This window comes from Linepithema humile, chromosome 4, assembly GCF_040581485.1.
Source record: "Linepithema humile isolate Giens D197 chromosome 4, Lhum_UNIL_v1.0, whole genome shotgun sequence".
Lineage (NCBI taxonomy): Eukaryota > Metazoa > Arthropoda > Insecta > Hymenoptera > Formicidae > Linepithema > Linepithema humile.
In genome coordinates, this window is record NC_090131.1 from 30357358 (window position 1) to 30375416 (window position 18059).

The 18059-nt window shown below is 38.2% G+C and overlaps 2 protein-coding genes across 3 annotated transcripts in view; one reads left to right on the forward strand and one right to left on the reverse strand.

Annotated features, from left to right (window-relative positions):
* Kdm3 (Lysine demethylase 3) overlaps positions 1-16594 on the reverse strand; it is a 252626-nt gene extending 236032 nt beyond the window's left edge. Inside the window, 1 exon segment of the mRNA XM_067352917.1 lies at positions 15367-16594. Within this exon segment, the coding sequence (XP_067209018.1) occupies positions 15367-15522 (156 nt within the window). The 5' untranslated portion in view covers positions 15523-16594.
* Positions 16595-17249: 655 nt separating this feature from the next.
* The window catches only part of LOC105671082 (uncharacterized), a 28947-nt gene continuing 28137 nt past the window's right edge, over positions 17250-18059 (forward strand). Inside the window, exon 1 of one of the 2 annotated variants that reach the window (XM_067352896.1) lies at positions 17250-17432. In XM_067352896.1, coding sequence (XP_067208997.1) covers positions 17401-17432 — 32 coding nt within the window. In that variant the 5' untranslated portion in view covers positions 17250-17400. The other variant, XM_012364960.2, reaches the window with a different exon arrangement.

Sequence of the window (18059 nt, forward strand, 5' to 3'; positions counted from 1 at the left end):
TTCGCTGATGTTCGTGTTAAGAAGGTGCAAAGTGGATGCGCTTGCTGCGTCATTTACACCTCCGTTTATTCGCTGCCGATGAGCAGATTTTAAAAAAGATACAGCGTAGCGAATAAAAGTTACATTATAGTATTATAACGTCTATAAATTAGAAATTTGCAGCTAATGGGTTTCAAAATTATCGATGAATGACAAGTTTATATTTCTAACAAAGTTGTCATTCTTAGTTGCATTATAAATTTATGCACGAGCAAAAAGAGTAATTATTTAAGATTAAAAATTTATCTCATTAATATTAAGATCAGAGTTTTGTTATTTCAGTTGATCATATTCCATCACGTGATACATAAGTTTCTGCAATTATTTTCCGCGAGAGATTTGAAGCATTTTATAATACCAAATGCATCCATTTCTAAGGTAATGTTATATTAATTACTATGTTTACGACTGCGTTTGTGATATTTCTACGATATAAAAATCTGCATTGCTGCCAAGTAGTTATGAAGTAATGTTTCTTTTCGTTCCGCGTGAATGCCTATGTGTATTTGAACAATTGACCGCAATATGTTATACACTTCATACTTTGTAACTATTGCAGGATAGTTCAAATCTCAAACCTAGGGAACCAATATCAATAAAGCTACGAAGTTCGAGACTAGCTAGTGATTTCCATGATTTACAGGCGAAATGATCGCTCCGTACCTCATTCGATATCTCCCAGAGCGTAGATGTAAAGATATTGTTGAAATTGCATGTTGTATTTTTTGATACGTGTATGCCAATATAATTCACGAATCGGAGAAAGAACGATCGCGGAACTCCGCGAAAATAAATTGATAGATCGCGAAGAAGGAGAAAAGAAACGAAAAGTATTAGAAAAACAACGGAGCCCGCAATTTCAATGTATGTCGAAGATTCACGAAAAATGCATCGTCGCGATGACGGCTTGGGAAAACAACAAAATCCAACAATGGAAGATAAATTATACAGCTGGACGCATTGCTCATTCCTTCGACGCGGATCGAAACGGAGTGTTTGCGATTCGCAGTAGCTAACGACAGACGATAACATCTCGGAGTCTCTAACTGCAAAAGTGTTTTCGAGCGAGAAGAAAACGGCAATCGTGCCATTGCTAGCTAGGTGAACTTTATTTGCGAATGAAATTATAGACCGCGCCGGAAGGCATACTTCAAAAGCCGTCTGTATTCTTCTACCCTTCTTGTCCGCGCTGCATTTTTCTTATCTGTTCGAAAAAAAATGCACCGACGATGAATCCCACATACGGTGTATAAAGAAATACCGACGAGCGTTGGCGTGCCGTTTTTTATTTTAGCGTCTCCGAACGCGCCGCAAGGTCGACTAACTGTATCCCGAATACCTGTACGCACACTTTAAACCGCACGTGCATCGAGCGAATATATAAGTCGACGTTTGTGTGTCTCTGGCGCTGTTACGAGTACGGTTACCAGATCAAATTCTATTAATTTACATTACAGCGATTTCTATCATTCTCGCATAGGTAAATCGAAAAAAAACTCTTGGTTCTCTCGCAGATTGCAGCAATTTTTCGATGTAAACGTTGCTGCTGTAACTTTCTATATTTTACAAATGTAGCAAAAGAAAAATAATTTAATTGAGTATAATAAATATCTGATAAAGTGGCTAATAAAACTTTGCCGTTATTTTCATTAGTATGTATATAGACATTTTCCAACTATATTTCATATAAATTAGAATATTATTTTCAACATTCATCAGAATATCACGTAAAAATATGCGATTTCATCTTTCACTATCGCTAAACTGTATTTTTCGCAAACAAAGAGCGACAAACTGTATAATGCAAATGTGTAGTCGTTTTTATAACTCTCCATGTAAAATACTGAGTTTGCAACTCAACGGTACGTATACCTGGTGTCCCAAAAACCCCGTTTGTGCGCGCGCGCAGCCGATCATGCGACGAAGATTGCAATGCCGTTCATCGGTGACCTCGTAACGCCGATATGAGCACCAGCTACGTCATCGGTCGTAAGCCCAAGGACGTTGAATTCACGAAACAGATGCGGCGAGCAAGAGAGAAAAGCGCGGGAATCGTGCCGCGAATTAAACCGCCAAGAACGCGTTAAAATAAAATCATAAAAACTATTTCTTCTATTTCTTTTTCATCTCTCCCTTCACATCCCTTCTCCTTCTCTCTCATATTGTTCAATATCTTCATATGCATGTTTGCTATACACCTTGTTTTTAACGCATCATTTAATATATCATCAAAAGAACTTATTTTTAGGTCACGGTCAAACAGTTTTAATATCTTCATTTTTAACCACACGCCGATATATTTGTAGGCATGAAATATTGGCCAAGCGATATCTGTACACCACTCACGATCGCAAGTTGGAAAACACAATTATATTATTCTATAAAAACAACAGATCGATGACATCCCATCAGAATCGTGTTTATAAATGAAAATGTGATTTGCGTGAGATGCTGCGTCCGAAATACGATACACAATTTCTGTTGCGAAAGTTATAAATACTTATATATTTTTTATTCAATATTACGTATCTCTAATCTCTGCGAAATAAATTCATTGTTTTTCAAGTTTAATCGCGATTATAAAAATGAAACTAATACATCACGATTTAATACAAATTCACGCAAACGATCGTTTTCATTCTTGTAGATCCGAAAAATAAATGATTGAGAGAGAGGTACTTTAAATTGAATGATTGAAATACTATTACCATCAATCTCTTGTTCACTACGGATTATCTACAGAACCGTATTCTATGCACTTTGCACCATATGATTCAGAGTATCCGCTGTACGAGGCGTAAACGTATGCGTGTTTTCGCGTCTCCAGTAGACACGTGTGAGGACCAACGCGAGGTACAGTGTGCGAAAAATAACACGGCACTTAAGCGCTCTGACGTCACGGCGATGTTAAGTGACGTCTCTAATGGACCACGATGTTCAGGAGAGAAAGAGATCGAGAGAATCGCCTATCATGTTCCCGACACTAATAGCCCGACCTATTTGTGCTTTTCGAAGGAGCGTTTCCTTCGAGCGAGCAAAGGTTACGTGAAAGAACGGACATTGCATTCGCACGAGCGGACAAAAGCCGAATACACATACGTGTACAGATATGTGTCTCACTCGTCAATTTAAAATATAAACTAGATTCCTGTTAATTTCAGCACTGAATCTGCCACATTTCTTTACTGTTAACGTAATTAATAGACAATAGTGAAAACATATAATGCAAAATATTTTTAAAATTAAAAAATAAATACGTAACTAAAAAATGTACTTGAAAATATATAATCCTGATTTCTAAAAATAATCTTTAATTGTAAAATGTCATCCTTTTTTCTTAGAAATAAAAAATGTACATCATGCTTGAAAATTCAACTTGTGGATTGATACAAAGAATTATTATTTTAAACGCTTAGGTCCTGCGCACAATAGAGAAAATATTAAGAATAGAAAGAAATATTAAATATTAAGAATAGAAAATTGGAATTATTTCATTTCAGAACAAGAAAATAGGATGTATTATCGTATCACGGATTAAAAATTAAGAACTAGGAATAATTAATACATTTCGTTTGTTGCATTCCTTTGTTTGAAGTAAAATAATTCCAAATTCTTCCTAATATTTAATATTTATTTCTATTCCTAATATTTTCTTTATAGTGCGCAGAGTCTTAGCGACGTCATTTCACCATTTTCAAGAGTCACGCGTCTACGCAATTCATGAGATCTCTGTCTTAACGACGTCGACAATAGAAGGCACATAAAATACGAGGGCAAAGAGGTCGACAAGATAAGTTAAGCAACGGGCGATAAGTTATCATTATCGTAGCAGGTCGACGCAGTATTTGGCACGCGTTTAGATAAAGAGACAAGTGAAATCGGGAGGGCCGCACCGCGGCGTAAGAGATTTCGCGATATATGTACGTATATAGAACTATACACTAGATGTATCCGTTTAGTAAAAAAGGATCAAAACAAATAGCAAAGCGATAACAATTTTATCCCAAAATCTGCACGTTTCCTTTTTTTTTTTTTTTTTTTAATTTAAACTTTGCCGAAAATACATACAATACTTTTTTTATATCACAAAACAGATGATAAGAGCGTAATATGTCTGGTTTTTATAGATTTAACATGTGGTTTTGGTCGTTTTAAAAATTAAATTGAATTCATGCTATCTGTTTACAAATTAAATACCTATTTAAAAATTAACGAATGCCAACTAAAAACACGTGGATTTATTACGATAAGTAATTATTTATAGAATTTTGAATAAATTATATCTATTTTCATTCAAGTGCAGCCGCAGACTATGTCTCGTACATGACAAGTCATCGTGTTTGCGATTTACGACGTATTGAATTTATGCCACTGACAATGCGCTTAATTTAAGCTAATGAGTTTTCACAGCTGATTGCAGTCGACAGTCCGGTCGTCCTTGAAAAAAAAAAACTATGTGTACCGTGAAGTAAATGAGGCAATATGATAAACTCGAGCAAGACTTATTAATAATTTTTAATTTCAATTTTAATGTACTTTGCATAATATGCGACACGGATTCCTATCGTAAGGCAATACACAGCGTTGATGTTAATCGGAAAGATTACTCGAGATACAATTAGAGAATTGATAAAAATAAGCTCGTTGAATGCGCACGTATTACGCACGTATTACGTCGTACTATGTACGCGTTATTCAGTTTTAATAAAACGATAATAGAGAGTATGCATGCTCCTCGTTAATGCGCGCTTAACGTATAAAGTCACATGCTCGATCCTAAAGCCGTGCTCGTGCACGACGTTAAAGGTTTCAAGTCTCGCGCGACGAAATGTCACGATGATACCATGGACTTCCCATTATTCGCAAGAGGCCGATAGAAATCTGAAATAATATAAAAACCGAACGCGCATTGTATACAATTCACTCGTCTTGTCGTGCGATCCGAGAAGACAGCAACGAACCGCGTTATATTCGTAGCGGTATTTACAATAGAACGTTGATCGGCAACAAGAAAGAGAACAAAGAGGAAACAAAAGATCCTTGATTATTTTTATTTCAATTTCTTTTCGCTTGCGCGGTATATTGCAAAGGAAAAATTACATTCTGTCCTACGGTTACGCGCGGTAGATCGAATTCTCTCTGTGTCGATATCTCGAATGACTTCCCGTGTATCTTGTAAGTGACAATCCCTAGCATTTTTATTCCAACTCTGTATTGTTAAAGATGTGTTTAAATGCAAGTATACCGAATTAATGCAAAATGTATAAATCTGGAACTTAATTTTAATGTGATAACTTTCTCCTCGATTCGATATCAATTTTTAATCAATTTCGGTAAAATTTACTATTCTAAAATTTAAAATGATAAAAATATTTTGTAAGAAATGTAAAGAAATCGTGATAAAAACGCCTTCCATCGAAAATTTCTCTAAAAAGGATTCAACTTTTCGAACTTATCAATATCAATAAGTGTCACTAAAATAAAAATTAGAGTTTGCAAAACGTTTTGCATATTTTAAATTCAAACAAAAGTATGAGGTTTGCGAAATTGACATCCCGAAATGCGAATTTTTATAAAACTTATGCACTTGGTTGTCCACAATTTGATCCATATTTGTCCATAAATAATTCTTTTGTTATTTATCCGTGTATAATTCCTCTGCTAAGTGGACAAAAAAATTATGTACGAACAAATATAGTCAAATTGTGGACAATCAATGTCGCATAAGTTTTACAAAAATTCGTAGAAAAATTCAAGGCGCCAGCTTCGCAGATCTGAAAGTGACTTTTCTTATGGTAATATTAGAAATTCTTGCGCGTCATCAAAACTACGTATGAGATATCGATGTATTTTCACGAGTGTCACAGAAATATTATGACAGAATCATACCACTACATTTTCATCTTTCCGCAACCAGTCAAAGGCTGACTATTCAACACCATGACAGCACCTGTCTCGATACAATACCACATGAGAACAAGCCGTCACGAGAAATCAACACGAAGGCAAATCCAACAGTCGCAACCTTGAAGAGGGTCATGTCTCGCAGACATCGTGTCATCGGATTTTCTCTGCAGCACGTTCATTCCTCTCTCTCTCTCTCTTTCCCTCTCTTGTCTACAATTCGCGTCGTCTTCGGCGCCATGCATGCCGAAGACCCCGGTGAGCTGGCCTCGCTTGTCAGAAACTTCCAGACGCCGTGGTACTTCCCGCGTGGAGGTGCAAAAGCAGAAGATCCGGAGGAGAAAGAAAGAGAGAGAGAGAGAGAGAGAGAGAGAGAGAGAGAGAGAGAACCGCGAATAAGAGGAGCGTCGCACTATGGAGCAGGACAGAATGGTAAAACGGGCGGAGGATGGACGATGTTTGGTTGTTTGTAGAATCTGGGTGAGTGACCTGGGTCTCCGGCCGGCGGTTGGTCGCTTGGTCTGCTAGGAAACCTGTTTTCTCGGTCGTCTCCGTCTCTCCTTGCCACGTCTCCCTCTCGCCCGTTCTTCCTCGATGCTCTCTTCTCGGTCCCTCTCACTCCGTTCCTCTCGATGAGCCGGCGGCCCGCCGTCGCTTGCTACGCTCCTCCGCTCCTCGCTCTCTCGCGGACTGAAAACGCTGCGAATCGTGCCCGAGTGCGATTTTCATGGCATTGTCCGTTCGCGTGATAGAGAAGTTAGAGTTCCCGGACGGAAAAGTTTTTCGCGAGAAATCGATGGCGGAGGGTAAGGAGGTGGAGAAAGAGAGAAAAGGCGCTGCGCACCGTTAGAGGGACGCGATCATCTGGGTCGTGATGATCCGGGTGAAAGTGCTGAGCTAACGGGAACGGTTCTTCCCTCCTAGATATCGACAGAACGAGCGAAGATGCATACGTACAAATATCGCAAGGCATGCTAAAATGTACCATGAGACGAATACAGGCAAAAAATGCTTGCTAAAAGAGGAATATGACGATAAAAGAAATTATGTATTAATGTTTGAATAATAAAACTTAATTTCAAAATAAACTCAATTTCGTGCTAAAGTCAGTTTCGGAAATGTCATTCTTTAATCACTTTTATTAACAAGTGGACGAATTTAAACAATCAAAGAATATATATATTAATTATATTAAAAAATTAAAATATTTCTCAAAATTCTGACTCTAATTTGACACATTTGACTTACGTTAATATATTTAAATAGAATCAAATAAAAAATTAACAGATTTTTGCAGAAAGTTCTGTGTAAAATTAGAGAGTTACCATATATACATGATATACATTCGCATACTTTGACATACTCTAATTCTAATAGTTTAATATAATTTAATGTACTTTGGCAGTATTTTTAGACCTGTTATTTAGTAAAATGGTTATACTTTCGTATTTTTGTAGACAGCATATTTTTTGTCAATTATTTTCGAAAACCCTAAAATATTCTATTACGTTTTCTATACTATAATTAAGCATTTTATCGTTGCTACTTTTGGATAAATTTGAAGAAATTGTACGAATTCCACTCCAGCAGAAATTATGTATTATTTTACCAAAGAAATATTCGAATTTAATTTCAATGATGTATATTTTTGATTAGTCTACCGTAAGAACCTAAACTTTCGCGTTCCTCATCACGGTACCAAATACCTCTGTCCAGTTCTCGTTACGTATGCCCGATGGCCAACTCGATAGCAGTACGGATCCAGACGTACGCGTAGGTGTATAGGTGACGTACATACAAGTGTGAGCAAACCGTCTGCACGTACTACACACGCCGGAGAATGAATGCATATGCCGCGCGCGCGGGTACGCGCGCCGCACTTAGGATTATGCAAGCGAGTCCGCTTTCTACGTGGGCTTAGAATCTGGGTCGGACACCAAGTCATTGTTTACAACAAGCCACCGTCGAATAGACAGGGCTGCGTCGCGCTCGCGGACGAGGACGCTAATGTCTTTCAAATATTTCATAAAATAAATACCTACACAATGTCTGATTTTTTACTCGCAATATAGAAATTATTGTTCTGTTTCGGAATAAGTCTGGGTAAATTATACAAATTCCACTCGGGGACAGAAATTAATTATATATCACTTTCCCTAATTATTCAACCGACTCATTGAGTCTTCGAAAGAATGATAATTACATGCGCATAGTACGACGCGTTTGTTTTTGCTTGGGCAAAGTGCCATCCGAGATATTAATCACGCTTTTATAAAGCCGAAACCAATAAAACTTTATATTGTACGCGGCAGGGTTAAAGCGTGATCGCATGATTTATCAATGAATATTTGCGATGATATCGATTGTCATAGTACAAGTCAATTTTGAAGCAATTCAAACTCAGTTCTCACGTGATTATTCTAAATTAATGTACAATGTTACTTAATTTAATTATCGAGTCCACAGAGCATGTGTACTTTTTTAAATAATAATTCTCTATCGACAAGGTAAAAAAAATACAAAAATTGGATTAGCGCTAATTAATATTGATATAGTCGAATGTAACAAAAATGTCAAGTAAAAAACGGACTCGGTAAACTAGCTTTTACGAAATAAGAAATACTTTTTTTTTTCAAGGAAAAATGCCATTTTCACGATTTAGCTAAATAGAAAAGCCGTTAAAGAGACATTTCAAATTCACCGAATGAGGAAAGTGGCACAACGCAGTCACAGCGTGGGTGACTCATTGCGTAATAACATTGAAGGATAAATAGGAGGACGAAATATTTCTATTGCCGGAGACAGTCGTCTACAAAGATAAAGCAAAACGGAGAAATGTTCCTTGCATTTCCTTCTCCTGCCCTTCTTAATAGTTCATTTGACTTTAATCAGTAATTTATCCATTCATATAAAGAGTCAGAATGAGAATCATGAATGAGAATTTAATATATTATATAATAAATTCTATTTTATTCACATTCTCTTCTGTTTCAATTTAAGTAAGTTAAATTTTTCATTCTTTAAATAATTAAATCTGTACTTTAATATATATATAAAAAATAAATATTTAACAGTTTGCTGTATTATTACTGATTCTTTTCGTCATCTTGTAATGTTGGTTAAAAATTCTTGTAATATATCATTCCCCTTTTTATAAGTATATGTATCAAAAAGCCCTTGAACGTGGAATACATGTTCTACTCCTCGTTGTACTCTGTGTCTGTAATAACGCGAATCCTGTAGGGCGCGCATCGGAGCGCGTCTTCTGGCCGTATCGCGGCCGTTGCACTCATATTTTAATATTAAAATACGACCGATAGCGATAGAGGGCCCTCAATGCAATAACGGGACTCATACTAAACGACTAGGCAAATATTTGTGCGACATACACGTGCAACATTCCGCGGCAGACTCGTTTAATTTAAAGTTTCGTAGTTGTCACGCTATGAACACAGATTGAACGTGAACACGTGAACACGAGAACATCTCAAACAATAACTCCGTGCCTCGGCAATTGAAACTACCCGTGCGAAACGAGTTATTTCTTGTATCGGTATAATGTAATTTTATTACACTAATTTATATAGATAATAATTAATTTTAAAGCACAATGTAAATGTTTTCAAGCCTTGTCTTTTTATCTGTTTTTTGTTACAAATAGACGATGCATACAAGAATTTTTAAATAAGAATATCAGTTGTGTGTATTCTTAGGAATGATTCCTCATGATTTCTAATAATCCGATAACGGCGACACAGTTCTATTTTGACTAAAGTCTATTAATTGATCGTGACACAGATTTTCAATAATTTCAATGTGTTCAACATGTTTCAGCGTAGATCAAGAAACGTTGCCAGTGATTACTCGAGAAATGAAGACACCGATGATTTGTCAGAACAGACCGCGTATATTAAACACCTGTGGTCCGCGGAAAACTCATCGACTGTGTCTAATTGTATGACGCAGTAGACGAATAAATTGCAAGGATTACAAAATAACAGCTGGTAATGCGAACAGGTATAGTGCAAATGATTTGCCGCGTTGCACAGTAGAGCGACACGCACCTCTCTGCACCTGTCGTCTCTTTGTTATTACCAAAGCTTTAAGGTGAATACGGCACGCACAAAGAATCGTCCGGTTTTCCCGATTACGTGAAATCATTCACGATCGATCGTATTCATGTGTTTCGATCTGCGATCTAATTCAACGCGAATAATAATCATCGTATGCGGCAGAGTGCAAGGAGAAACCCGGATGTTCAAGGAAGCAATTTCGCAGTAACGTATGTAAGTTACCTTCAAGCACGAGAGACCGTCATTTCGCGACAGCGCAATATCGATTTCGCCATTTGCAAAAAGACGAGGAGAACCAACAGCACTGATCCTTCAACATTATTGAAAAGAGCAACCTACCATTTATTTCTGTTTGCTAATTTATACTTCAAATTTTATTTACGCAAGCTAGTTCAAATATGATGAAAATTTTTTATTTTATAAATATATTTTATTTTTCTATTTTATTCTGTTAATCGAGAATTCTAATCTAATAGAATGATTCTAAGTGTATGCTACAAATTTTGAAGAATAGAATATAGAATAAAATAGTGGATAATTATTGAACAAAATTTTTTCTTAACAATATTTATATCTATAGAATTATTTATACCATTATAACCTCGATCTCAAATTATCAAGATCGTTATACATCATGATCAAACGAAAAAATGTCCTATTAATTATCTACTAACGAACTGATAAGTTCTGGTCGGTTGATAGCTCGTGTGTAGAAATGCACGGAATTCCAAAAGCTTTAATGAGAGTAGATGCTGAGGTTGATGGTAGATTAGCGGAGAATTATCACAGGAAGAACAAGGCAGAAGTTAATCGGCATCCTGCCTAATCAGTGACGATCGTCATTTACGGGAATTTTAATCGCTTCTTAAAAACTTTTCACAGAACTATGTTCTATAAAAATTTTTATAAAAATTATCGATTGTATAATTGAATTTTCTACAATGTGTGCATTCGAAGCATCTTTTCACGCAAATATTTATCCTTGTTATTATATCATCAATAATAATAGACAATAGAAAACTAACAAAAAAAAATTACAATATTTTTATAAAATACTAAAAATCATGTAGATAATATGCTTGTTAAAAATGCAAAATCAATTTTGATTCGGAAAAGAAAATATAATATTTTCAAACTACGATTGTACATTTGTCAAACATTTTCAATCTGTCCAAAACTCAATTTTTCGCACAAGGAAAATAAAGTGTAAACAGTAAATAGCACGTCAGACTATCAAGACGATTCGAACAGTTCGTTACAGACATTATGACCATGACTTTAGCGACTTTCTTCCCGATAAGATAAGATAGAACGCAATATGCATTAATAAAAAAAGTAACATTTCGTAACATAAAAAAAAAATCTTCACATACGATATAGCGCAAACTGATACGTGCCGTCACGCTTACGCGATGTATAAACGAAACATGCATTTCTGTTGAAAGAAACATTGTTTATTTTAAAAGTAATGTCAGTCTGCAAACATCGAGAATCGCGTTTGCACATCGTTAAATTCGTGATACTTGAAAACGGGATTTAAACCGCACTGAAAACAAGTTTCTTCAAAATTTGCCTGCGATCGGTTTCGCACGTGCGAGTGTTTATCGACAGTCCGCAAATTTGCAGACACCCCCGTCGGGTATGACCCGGAATTTCGCCCGCAATTTTCGACGGCAACAAAAAACATCACCCCGCTATACAAATTATGCAAAAGTGTTAGGTGCGCGAGACGTGATCGGTACGCGGTTTCGTGAACCGCAAATTTCAGGGTCTGCAGCACGATCGCGAATTTTCGATAATTTGAGGGTACAGCCATATCTTTTTGATCCTTGCAACAGTCCCTTTACCCCTTTCTAGCTGATCTATTCCCTTCTGACTGCCGTACACCTTCCAGCCATCACTGCGTCATCACAATGTTTTTATTTCATGAAACGCTTCGCATATTTCGCGCATCGAGTGTAACGGTGCTTCTCCGCGGTCACAGCAGATGCGCGAAAAACGGAATTAAAAGAATGAAAGAATTATAAACAGAAAGTGTCACCGATAATTTTTTATATTTTACCTCATATTACCTATTTGAATTGTAAATTTATGATTATAATTAATTCATGATTTAAATTAATGACACATATTAGACAGTCCTCAAAAGTTATTCAAAGTACGTCTATTTTTGTATTCTTTTAATATTTGCAAGTAAAAGAGAAAATTTTTGTACAAGTGCTTTGCCTTTTTTCCATCTGCACAAATTTTCTTACGATATATAGCATTTCCAGTAAAATGGGCGATCAGAAAAAAATATGCGGCCGCGTACTACGCTTCAAATTTCGTTGTCGCCTCAGACTGCGATTTATAGTGCATTGTTGAGTTATGCATCATTTCACATCTAAAGTTAGCATAGAAAAGTTTCAAGGTGACGAGCGCGCGAGTCTCATACAAGTACGCCCTTATCGATAAAACACCTATTTTCTCCGCGTTCGATATTTCAACGACTTGTCGATACTTCAAGGTGCTTCTCTTTATCGTCGACACTATCGGGATACACAGAGAAGGGGGATGACAAAGATTTTTTTCTTTGAGAAGATCTATTTTCTTCGCTTTATACATCTTTCGCGCCAGAATTATTATTCGCCAAGATTTAAAGCGGTGACTCGATAACTTTCACCTCCGGCAAAGAGCCGGAGCTCTTATTAACCGGGTTCGTCGACACGTTTCCTACGAGCTAAGAAGCGCGAGAGCGATTTTTCAATACGAGAAAACCGGAAAACGCAGCCGATTGCAAGACGTACGACGATGACCCCGGAATATCTAATCGCGTTTATAGTCGCTGACCCCTCAGAGCGGTAAATACTAAACAGATGTCAACTAAATTCATTCCGGGAGGCGCTCAATACTTGGCGCCGCGATAAATTCGCAGACGCCGCAAGGGCCATTAGGGATAGTTGAAACCGGGCGACCCGCTAATGAATGCCGCGAATAAGTACTGGTATTATTAACTCCGAGTGTCGGAGATCGATCGACTGCATCGCGACTGACACTCGGTGCTGCTGGTCTGAGTGAATGACGTGGTTTACAAAGAGAATATGTAAATCGCGAGATATTCTGGATTCAGTATATATGAGAATCAATAAAGCTTACAATTAATTGAATAGTGTTATTTTATATTTTGTTTTGTTATCAACATATATCGTTAATGGGTTAATTGTAAATGATGGCTCTTTGCTTTTTGTCATGGAGAAACAGTCCTTCGTGAAATAGCAAATATTTATTTATTATAATAATAACTCGTTAAAACATTGCTATTATTTTTCTTTCTACCTTATCGAGAAATCATCACTAACGCGAAATATAACTCGTCAATATAAATTTGTTATTAAACATATTATTGATGGGTTGCAAATGTTATACTTAATACATTAAAGTAATGCAAATTAAAATTTGTTTAAAAATAACTCATTGTCAACTGAAATACAGCATTAATTCCTCATTAAATACGTTAAAAAAATTATATTTTAATATATTACTGATAAATATTATTAATTTTTCATAATACATCAGCGTTTTCATATTATAGCAATGTTTCCATATAAAATACTATATTTAAAAGTCTTTTAATAATAATGATGTTAATTATGAAAATGACATAATTAATGAATTAAAGCTGTTATCATTATTAAAACGACTGTTCTTTCAGCCAGTAAATGATACTCGACGATAACTGCTTCTTTTATTATGTAAGAGATAAGTATTGCCAATGATACTTGAAATTAATTTTGCGCACACATGTGTGCGTCCAAGTGCTCCAAAATTCGACTTGTTGTGTAACGAAGACGTGACGATGACTTTTCGAGTGTGTGATTTATTCAGTTTGAAATCACTTTGAAATCGAGCGTTTTCACGTCGTGAAGCAATGGAAAAATCGACCGTTGAGAGATTTTCCAAGATTTTACGCTTGACCGGCATAATAATCGCGGTCTTTGGCCACGAAGTATAATTGGCAAATATCACCAGCCAAGAGTAACGCGAAACATGTACACCGAGTGCCGTGTGTGCATGTGCAAATAGCGTTGATACGTAAGTTGGCAATGTCCTCGAAAACTGAAATAGTTATGACTTGACTTGAAAGAAAAAGAACGATCTCCTAGACGAACTTATGTAATTATATTGAGTTTTAGCGACTACCAAATCTTTTCAGTACAAATAATGCAAATTTCTCGGACTCAAAATATTATTTCCTTGCTTTGCCAATTTTGTCAAATATTATAAATATTATAAAAGCATTCTCGCGATTTATATAAGTTTGATGTATGTTAAATAAGTAGATGCACATGATAATATCATCGAACCCATCATACTTGGTAAAGTATTTATGCGAATATTCGCAATATTCTATATCTGCTGTTTAAAATGCGCAACCTTCGAAGGGTATCTTTCAAAAATATACAAAGATCTGTGTAATTATCACACTAAAAAACATGTATGTAAATTTCAAGCAACCGTCTTATCACCCAACTACTTTTTTAAAAAATTGTTTTAATTAATTCAAGACATAAGAATTTTCAAAATTATTCGCACGATTTTATCTATAAAATAGTTATAATTTTTAACATTTTAAATTGCGATCCATTGTTACTCTATTCCAATTTTTTTTTTCACAAAGTTCAGTTCAAAATCTAATCTAATCTATCTAATTTATCATTTATATTTTACGCATATGAAATAACATTGACAACACCGAATCTGTATATTATTTGCAATGGCTTCAATGACTTTATTTAAAATATCGTTGTATTATTTCCAAAAGTAAAATGTGATAAGAGATTAAAACATTTTATAATGATAATTATTAAATGTTGATCAAAAAAAGCAAACCTAATATAATTGTACACATTATAAATAATTTAATAATCGTAATTTTACACCAATATAATATAATATTTAATTTAAATTATAAAAATAGTATCTGTGATTTGCAACAATTAGTCTAATAACAAATTACATTTTGCTATTTTGCACCATTGAAAATTGAATTCAAGGAAAAACTGTGATTATCTTTTGCAATAATACGTCGTCGCTAAAGTGTCTTTTCTAAAATGTCGCAATCTGCTTCTCGTGTGATTCGAAGTGGAATAATCGTCAAACTGGCAAGCATACTTCAGATGTAAACACGAAAGGTCGCACGCTAATGTAAACATAAACGGCACGAGGCGTCGCGCGCGCGAGACACCAAGTCGAAGTACACAACGTCGTGTGCATGCATCGACCCGCGAATCTATAAGAATCAACCTAACGCTTATTCTTTCGCATGTTCGATATCTGTTGTAAGAAAAACAGAAAAGGTGTAGGTACTAACCTGGAGATCATGACAGCCGTTATCCCTGTGACTGGCAGCACGTATCACCCCCGCACGCCAACCCCACTCACTAATCTTATTCACCTTCAGCTTGGTGAAACCACTCACAGAGAGAAACCTCTTTCCCACGATCTCCTCGCGAAACTTGTACGCCATATTACGATCGGTAAACCGCGGCGTGCCGAATCCGCGACTTCGGATCGCCACAGCCGGGTTTGCCAGTCACCCTTTCCCTCTTACGTCCCCTTCCTCCCTCGTACCCCTCAAATGGACGCCCCCTGTCGCCCTTTGCCACTGTCTCTGCTTCTCTTCCGTCTTCTCTCTCTCTCTCTCTCTCTCTCTCTAGTTCACTTCACTCTCCCGCCCCCGGGCCCCTTGCTGTCACCGACCCGGTTTTTCCTTCTATCCTCCGAGGAGCGTGCCTCGCCCCCGAAAAGAAAAGAAAAACAACAACTAGCACACGCAATACACCGCGCACGAGGGAGGGGACGCGGCGGCGGCGGCGGACTCTTTCGCAAATGATCACTATTTCTCGATGGCACAAAGCATCACTCCGCGGCCGATCTCTTCCTGCCGCGATCACGAAGGGCTATCCAATAACAGGGCCATGAGGCGACGGCCGGTCACTCGTATCCTCTCTCTCTCCTCTCTTCCTTCACGCAACACAATACACAGCCACTCCTTGCGTCCGGACGCGCACGAGAGAGACTTCTCTCCGCGAAAAACGGCCGCGCCACACTCGTCGCGCGACTTCAAATGTGTTTCTCCCGCCCTCTCACTGTCCAGTGTGATCGCCGTTTGCGCGCCTTACTTCACGGTGTTTTCTCTTCGCTCTCCCGGCGCGCGCGTTTTTACGACGAGAGAGTTCGCGACTTCGCTTGTGCACGCGCGCTATTTTTTCTTACCTATCGATATATATCTCGACGATCGGCCCAGGCAGAGAGAAAGAGAGGTAGCGATCACGACGTCCCTCTTCTCTGTCCGCCAGCACTGTTGACGTCCGCGCGCAATGATCAACTGACCGGACACACTTTCAACTTCCGGGGTGCACACCCGGCTTAACACCGGACATGACGCACTACACAGTGGTTGACGATTACGGCAGCAATATCAACACCGCCAGCGCGGTAACGAAGGATTTCGAACGGTACCAGTGTAAACGTGAGAATGACACACACATGACCGGCCAGTGATATCGCGTAGCGCACACTGCGGGCGGACGGCAGGGAGGCGAAGCTCCTTCCCGCGGCCCGTGCACCCTCCCCTCTCCTACCCGTTTAGTTTGCTCCTCTCTCCACGACGCGGTCCGCCACTTCTCCTCCATGAACCGAGAGAACGAGCGGAGCTCTCTCTCCCCTCTTTTCAGTTCCCCACTTTATCTATAGCGTCGCGTTGTGTCGCGTCTCGCTTCGCCGCTATCCATCGCACGAGGGCGACACAAGAGTAGGTGCTTAGGGCCGTAACACGAATCGCGAGGCGTGTGGCGGGTCGCGCGCTGCTAGTGCGAGAGAAACGCCGATGCCATCGCAAGATGAAAGAGGTTTAGAACGCCTGAGGAAATCGTCACCGCATGTGCATGACACGCACACCATGTATTTCACGCATATCAACTTTCATTGTACTCGTGGATCGACATAGTATTCTATACGTATAATCTCGGTTCTTTTTTCGGACATTTTTCACGAATTTTAATGATTTTTTCATTATAAATGAAAGCAAACTTGTCCATATATACTAGATATAACATCTAGATGTGATATTTGACCCGAAAAGTTTTAAAGCGTAAGGTATTATTAATTCCTGGTGTAAATAAATGTTAAAAGTAAGCCGATTTTACCCTGCTCCCCCTTTTTCAAGCTACAGTCCTGACATGTCACGTGACCAAAACACGCTGTGACGTCACAGGCGCAGCAAGCCAGCTGCCAGTTCAACATGGCTGACCTGTGAGTAACGGTGTTGCAGACGGTCATCCGCATTTAGTCGCTCGTTTCTAGCCGTTCGCGCGTGTTCCGTCGTGTCGCAAGACCCATTAATATGATATCCTCGATCATCTCGCGCCTCGTCATGTGAGTATCCGATCCGCTGATGTCCGATAACGGCGGAGAAGTGCCTAGTGTTGTAGAGTCAATTGTGCACCCGGGCCATCGCCATCGTTCGTTATTCAATTCGCAAGAATCTATGCGTCTGCTGCAGAGTTTATTTTTACTCATGCGGCAGCTCTCTCACGTGTCGTGCAGTGTTTCGTCGAGATGCGCGTTGCTCCAATTTTCGCGCATAGTGATTCCATCGCTCACTTGGTTTCAGTCGCTCGCTCGATCGGTGGTCTCTGTCTCTATAGAGATATACGTATATACATACATCTATTTCTCTTTCTCTCTCTGTCTCTCTTTCACTTGCTCCGGACAATCCGCTATCGTGACAAGAAGAACAAAATACGAAAAGGTTGGAAATGTCGAATACGTCCAGCTGATGAGATGTCAACAGATTCGTCGTTGAATGATCATCGGTGAATCTTTATTTATTTTTCGTGGTGAAAGATATCGCGTCCAGATATCGAAGAGCGACATTCCCATGTTTGGAAGAATCCTCCGTAGCGAACACGAAGCAATGTCGCAAGAGGCCGGAGAAAATTAAATCGGCGGTGCAAAAGGAGAGAGAGCGCACATCGTCGACGGAATCCGAAGTTGCAAAGG